Source organism: Lipophrys pholis (genome assembly GCF_963383615.2).
Source record: "Lipophrys pholis genome assembly, chromosome: 3".
NCBI lineage: Eukaryota > Metazoa > Chordata > Actinopteri > Blenniiformes > Blenniidae > Lipophrys > Lipophrys pholis.
The window spans coordinates 13,181,928-13,189,604 of record NC_137627.1 but is presented as its reverse complement, the minus strand read 5'-3'; the positions used below and the strand labels follow the sequence as shown (position 1 = coordinate 13,189,604).

Genomic DNA, 7,677 nt, shown 5'->3' with positions numbered 1-7,677 from the left:
TCTCTCACTTTACATTTAATAAGGATAAAAATAAAAAAAAATTAAAAAAACGTATATTCATCTTGTTTGCTGTTTTCATCCATACCAAAGATGAATGAAGCTGGAGTCAATCTCAGCTGATAATAACAACACTGGCAAATTGGTCCTTCGCAAAGCAGCAGCGACAACATCCGCATGATAAATACTATTGCATCTGTCAGTGATAGCACAGTCATGGCAGGAGATGGCAGCATTGTTCATAGTATGGCGAGGGTTTTTCAAGAGCAGGACTGATGTGTATTTCATGTTGTTAATTGAGGTATGCATTGTATTGTTGTAGGAATAAAAATTATTTCAAAAACTGAATTGATATACATTTTTTCCCTTGCAGATTCAGTCAATAAGCAGGCCTCTATTGTGCCAGCAACAACAACTGTCAAAATCTAGATTTTCAAACAGCACCTGACACTTGCTTAATTAATTAAGTTCTTTTTTCTTCTTCTTCTTCCTGATATATGGAAATGTAGTTACGGCATCAACATAAACAGTAAAAAAAAAAAAATAAATTCAACATTTTATGGTTGTGTGTCGTCTCATGTGGTAGTTAGAATCATTTCTTGAAGGATTTCTCCTTTTATTATGATGCTATTGCCTTGCATAAAACCAGATCTATTAAGATTGCTGTATAATCGTAGAAACATCACCAATCACGGAGTACCTGACCTGAGACCGATTAAGCAGCAGTTGTGGTGAGACGTACAGGTCATCAATGTGGCAATGAAGGATATCAGAAATTATTGGCAGAACTGGCCTTCAAAATAATTAAATTTTTTATTTTTTAGTTTCCATTTCTGAATTTTATTTCCCTCTTAATCGTTATGAGGTCATTGTAATAGCACGAAGAGCATATAGGCCTTGTACAAAGCAACTTCCTTCAACCTTCAGGGGGAACACAACAAAAGGGATAGTCTTTCCAGTGGGTCGAGGCTGACCTTGTGCTTTGTTGTAACAGAAAAGCTTGCATGATCGCCAGAGCAATGCAGTTGGTAGCAATATGTGCTAAGTAGGATCATCCAAGGCAGACATGTATAATCTGGGTGATGACTCAGACAAGCACATACAAAGCTTGATGAAAATGGTACACATGTGTTTCTACACAGATCTACAGGCACCAATCAACCTAAAAGGCATGTTTTCTGATTGTGGGAGGAAATAAGAGTACCATAGGAAAAAAAAAAACATGTAGATACAGGAGAGTCATGTAAAGAAAACACAAAAAGACAGCTACACAAAGACAGCAGTATCAAGACTATCCCCATCTCTGGCTCCAGCCGAGACAAAGGTCAACAGTTCTACAATGGCGATCTCCAGGGCACGATGGTGCAACAGGCCTGAAAGAAGGTTTCCAGTAAGCTCAGAAGAGACTTAGGGGAGAAGTCTTGGAACATTACGAATTCCAGTGGGAGTTCTATAGCTCGTTAGCGTGCTTGTGATTTGGAAAAGCCGGTGTTGCAAGTCATCGTCAGGCCCGAGGCATCTGCACTTCAACACTTCCTACTAAATCAGCTCCCAAAGGGCACAACCAACAGAGAGTTTGGAGTGTTTCATAAACAAACAGGCAGCTCCACAATCCACACAAACAGCAATTATTATTTTTTAATTAAATGGGAGCTAAGAGACACATCAGCCGACTACTAAAAACCCCTACTGATTAAAAAAATTACAATAACACCAAATTAAATATCACACAGTTCAGTGCATGGCTATATCAGGTGTGGTAATAGTTTGATCGGCTGTCAAAAGTGTGACTTTAATTCTCTCAATAAAACACAGAAAATGTTTCAAAATAGTATGACAGTTTGAAGTGAAATGTAAATATATCAATGTAATTTAGTAGAAATTCATGAATATTGATTTAGGATTGTCCTTGAATGATTGGATTTCATTTCCTCCTGAACATATGATGAATGACGGTTCGAATCACACCATAAACCTTCATAAAGTTGTGACTCTGGGTACGAAAAAATAAGATTTTAACTTATGCCAAATCTTCAATCACCATAAGTACAAAGACATCAGATGATAGATGAGATGATTAAAGTAAGACATTTCATTGGGTGTGTTTTTTGAAGTTAAAGAGGTAAATGAGAAAGCAATGTCAGACATTTAACAGGCGCTTTTTGTAAAAACACACACATGCTGACATATCACAGCAGACTATGGATGAAGTTTCCAGACAGAGAAAAAAAACACACATCACATGCAGACACAGGGAGAAACTGCAAACTTCACATTGAAACTTCCTCAAACCCACCCAACGTTAAAGCAGGAACCTATGCCTATAACCTGCTATGAGCCAAAAGTGCAACACTATACAGCCCTATCCTCATACAATAACCCAATAAATGGATCTTCTTAAGGTAGAATTAAAACTAGAATCATAGATAACTTTTTTTTTTATTGAAAATATAAGGAGATGTGTCTGAAAATCCAGGCCTTGGTTGGTGCGCTTCAGAGTTTGACTCTACTATTACTGTACAGAGAGAAGGGAAACTCAATATTTAGATAGAGTGGCTGCCAATAAGTTCAACTGTCCATATAATGGCACTGGAGCCAATCCCACCTGACTATGGGTGAAGTTGCAGTACATCCTGAACAGGTTGCCAGGTCATCACAGGACAAAGACACAACAGACAGACAATCACACATATTCACAGTCACGAGGTCAATTAACTACAAGCCTAAACCAACTAACCTCAGATAAATGCAAAGAAAACGTCATACAGACTCCAAAACTCCTAGTCTGGAGTGTCTGGAGCGATAACCACTGCAACACTGAGTACTCCACTTAATATGATTATGTAAGTGAGTTGAAAACATAAAAAGAATGATCAATTGCATATCAGAGGGAACCATATACAGGAATGACTTAGTCAGTGTACCTTTTAGAATTGAGATCTAAGAGGAATCCAAGATCCAAGAACTACACCACAACTAAATAAATAAATAAATAAATAAATAAATAAATAAATAAATAAATAAATAAATAAATAAATAAATAAATGAATGAATGAATGAATGAATGAATGAATGAATGAATGAATGAATGAATAAATAAATAAATAAATAAATAAATAAATAAATAAATAAGCCAGTTCATAATTCAATTTAACTGGATATACTGCGAGGAAAGGGCTGCTGCTGTGCCAGGGGTCAAAGGCCTTCATCATAATGGTCGCTTAGCAACAACATAATTCAAACCTGTGAACTTCCAAACACAAGCACGCTGCTCCAACTTCTGGGCCACCAACCTATATGAAAAGTAAACGTCTGTCACAAAAAAGTAATTTTACTGAAAATCGTTGTTGTACAGGTATGAAGCAATTTTTTCGATCATGTGTATGTATATGTTTTTTTTTTAATAACAATGCATTGTATTACTTTTATTGTAACTCAGTAATCTCAGAAAGTCAAGAAATCACGGCATCTTAAACTTAGTAACTCATCACAAGCATGACAAGACCAAAACTAGGCCGTCCTTTCTGTCTAATCTCTGATTGGTTAGTGGAGGTCCAGTGGGCACTGTCATCAGCAAAGATATTGGAATTTCACATTTAAATCTGTTTTGAGCCTGGCCTCGGTGACTTTGCCTCATCTGTGAGAGGAAAATGTCATTGCTGACAACAAAGCTGGTGTACATAGGGATCCTGTTGGCATTTGAGACACTGGCGGAGGAGGAGAAGGAGGCTCCTCTCTGCCAGATACTAGAGAGTCCTGAGTTTCCGCTGTTATCTAAAGAAGGGGATGTCATGATCGGAGGAGCCTTTTCTATCCACAGTAGAGTCACACAACCTTCACTTCTCTTTACAGAGAAACCTCCACGTCTAAGGTGTTCAAGGTAATTATTACGTCAAAAAGGAAAATACTGTCTAATGGGTTTTTGACTGATGATCATATGTTTGTACTTTTCTTCTTCTTGTGTCAGCACCAACCTGAGGGAGTTTCGCTTTGCACAAAGCATGATATTTGCTATTAAGGAAATAAACAAAAGTGCATTTCTTCTTCCCAATGTTACTATTGGATATCGTATTTACGACAACTGTGGCTCAACACTGTCCTCAATGCGTGCGGCGATGGCTCTGCTCAATGGTGATGAGTGGACTTTAGAAAAGAGCTGCTCAGGTCAATCTGCCGTCAATGCGATTATAGGAGAGTCAGAATCTTCTTCAACCATCGTCTTGTCCCGTACCACTGGACCTTTTAAAATACCTGTGGTAAGAGCTACATTGATAGAGGTCAACGTGTAAATTATGTGCAGACTGTTCTTACTCTGTCTCCTTCACGTGTGCCCCCCGCCATGTAAACTCAGATAAGTCACTCAGCGACCTGTGAGTGTTTGAGTAGCAGGAAGGAGTATCCCTCTTTCTTCCGAACCATTGCCAGCGATCTGCACCAAAGCCGAGCCCTCGCACAGTTGGTCAAGCACTTTGGCTGGACTTGGGTTGGGGCAGTCAACAGTGACAGTGACTACGGCAACAACGGCATGGCCATCTTTCTGACAGCAGCTCGAGAGGAGGGAGTGTGCGTGGAGTATTCAGAGAAATTTCACCGGGCAGAACCTCAAAAACTTCTGAAAGTGGTGGAAGTGATTCGAAAAAGCACTGCTCGAGTCATTGTCGGTTTCTTGGCTCACGTGGAAATGAATAACCTTTTAGAGCAGCTGAGTCTGCACAACATCACAGGCCGACAATTTATCGGCGTGGAGGCCTGGATAACAGCCGACAGCCTGGTGACTCCCACCAGCTTCAGTGTGCTCGGAGGTTCACTGGGATTTGCAGTGCAAAAAGCCAACATCAGCGACATGCAGAATTATTTGACAAAAGACTTTTGGGAGACAGAATTTCAGTGCGAGGAGGCGGCTGATGACAGTGTGGCAAAAATGACAAATTGCAGAGAAAACCAAGATCTAATTGAGCTGAAAGATTACAACGATGACGTGTCCGAGCTGAGATATTCTGCTAACATATACAAAGCAATATATGCAGTCGCTCATTCTCTGGACAGCATCCTGAAGTGCTCTGACAGTCAGGGCTGTGACAAAGCAGTGAAGGTCACACCTGAGCAGGTAAATAAATGATCTTTATTTGATCTTCCACATGGTTCTTCCAAACTAACACTATTGACTCATTGATAATCACAGAATACATTAGGGAGTAGATGTGTTGAACACAGGGAAGGCATTTGTGAGAATTCCAGAATCTGTGGGAGTTCTGAAATTTGTTAGTTCTACAATGTGTATAACTTGTGGGAATTCTCGAACCTTTGTGTATTCGACACTTTTTGGGGAGTTCTAAAGTGTGTGAACACTCTAGAATATGTGAGACTCCTACAGTTTCAAAAGTTTAATGCTAGAGTTCTAGAATTTGTGACCATGTGTTGAAATACCATAGAACAGGTTCTGATAAAAAAATATTACCTTTCCAAGTAATTAAATGTTTGCCCTTTAAAGGATGAAGTGTTTTTTTTTTTTTTTTTTTCGGTTTCTTTTGTCTGTCTTCAGGTGGTGGAGTCACTGAAGCAGGTGAATTTTACCATCAAGAATGGGGAGCAGGTATGGTTTGATAGCAGCGGAGCAGCTGCAGCAAGGTACGAGGTGGTGAATTGGCAGCGTGGATCAGATGGATCCATTCACTTTGAACCGGTTGGATACTACGACGCCTCCCTGCCTCCTGGACAGATGTTTGTCCTTCAGACTGAAGCTATAATGTGGCCCGGAGGAAGCAACGAGGTGAATGTCATAGGAGACAGTTTTGACATTACAGTCATGACAGACTGTTTAAAACATCTATTTTTATTTGATTCTAAGCCCCCAGTGTCAGTGTGCAGTGACAGCTGTCACCCAGGAACATACAAAGCCCTTCAGAAAGGAAAGCCCATCTGCTGCTATGACTGCATTTCGTGCGCTGATGGAGAAATAAGCAACTCTACAGGTACTAAAATGTTGAGTTACAATAATTTACATGTGCTGTTTTCTTACTACAGTCTGTGCATTATGATCAAATTTGCGATGGCAGCCTTACAGTCTCTCGTTTATATATTTTGGATGTAACTAATTGAATAATGGTAACAATATTTTGATTACAGATTCAAATGACTGCAAAAAGTGCCCCGGGGAGTATTGGTCCAATCAAAACAGAGATGCATGTGTATTAAAAACTATTGAGTTTCTGTCCTTCACTGAAGTAATGGGTCAAATACTTGTGTTTTTCACTTTGTTCGGAGTGCTCCTGACGATTGCAGTGGGTATTCTGTTTCTAATCAATAAGGACACGCCATTGGTAAAGGCCAATAACTCCGAGCTGAGCTTCCTGCTGCTCTTCTCTTTGACTCTGTGTTTCCTGTGTTCGCTCACCTTCATCGGCCGGCCCTCTGAGTGGTCCTGCATGCTGCGACACACAGCGTTCGGCATCACCTTTGTTCTCTGTATCTCTTGTGTCCTGGGAAAGACAATAGTGGTGTTAATGGCTTTTAGAGCCACACTTCCAGGCAGTAATGTGATGAAATGGTTTGGGCCTGCACAGCAGAGAGTGAGCGTGTTGGCTTTCACTCTTATACAGGTCATAATTTGCATACTGTGGCTCACAATCAACCCTCCTTTTCCCTTACAAAATATGAACTACTACAAGGAGAAGATTATCCTTGAGTGTGCGCTGGGATCACCTGTAGGGTTCTGGGCCGTGCTTGGATATATCGGACTTTTAGCCGTTCTTTGCTTTGTGCTTGCATTTTTGGCACGGAAGCTTCCCGATAATTTCAATGAAGCAAAATTTATCACTTTCAGCATGTTGATATTCTGTGCTGTGTGGATCACCTTCATTCCTGCTTATGTCAGCTCTCCTGGAAAGTTCACTGTAGCCGTGGAAATATTTGCTATTCTGGCCTCTAGTTATGGCCTCCTCTTTTGTATATTTGCACCAAAATGTTTTATTATCATTGTGAAACCTGAACTTAACACAAGGAAACATCTGATGGGAAAAATACAGTCTGAATAAATGTAGATGTCAGATAAGAAGAATTATATATCAATAGCTTCATTTTTTGTGTCCATTAGAATATCTGTATTTTCAAAGCTGAATTAAAAGTCAAATTACAGCATTCAAGTTAAACATGTAATGTACTAACTTTGTGACAAATGTTTGTGAAAAAACCCCCAGCATTTTAATCAACTTGTGCAAACTATATAAAACTCCATTTCATTCAACAGAAATTAAAAACAATGATGGAAAGACATTCATGGCTCTCTGTGTCTTCATTTTGATTACCACAACTGACACATACACAAAGGATACTCAACATTTACTTTATTTTATTCATGGTCAACAAGTCACAAACATTTCCACCTCAGACACAGTTGGAAACTCAGTGTGGATGAAAAACAAAAGACAGATTTAAAATGTTTTGCTTTTATCTTTTATGCATCTATTAAATCATGGGATTTGGGCTGAAAAATGGAAGTTTGGAGTTTTATGGTCACATCATCCCTGTGTTGTGATTAGAATCACATGATTTTTCTTTTGAGCTGACATTATTTGACAAGCCACGTCATAAACTCAACGATTCAGAATAAAGAATTCATATTTTACATCAAGTATAGATAAAATGTGTTCAAACAGAAATGCCCGCAAGGCAGCAAAAAAA

The 7,677-nt window shown here is 39.3% G+C and overlaps 1 protein-coding gene across 1 annotated transcript; it reads left to right on the top strand.

Annotated features, from left to right (window-relative positions):
* Positions 1 to 3,734: 3,734 nt before the first annotated feature.
* On the top strand, positions 3,735 to 7,031 carry LOC308107405 (extracellular calcium-sensing receptor-like; the record flags this gene model as incomplete). The annotated part of the gene is made up of 5 exons (XM_080459726.1): positions 3,735 to 3,877; positions 3,965 to 4,253; positions 4,349 to 5,104; positions 5,540 to 5,969; positions 6,124 to 7,031. Exons 1-5 carry the CDS (start codon positions 3,789 to 3,791, stop codon positions 7,029 to 7,031), a joined length of 2,472 nt encoding a protein of 823 aa, XP_080315852.1. The 5' UTR covers positions 3,735 to 3,788.
* Between the last annotated feature and the right edge of the window lie 646 nt (positions 7,032 to 7,677).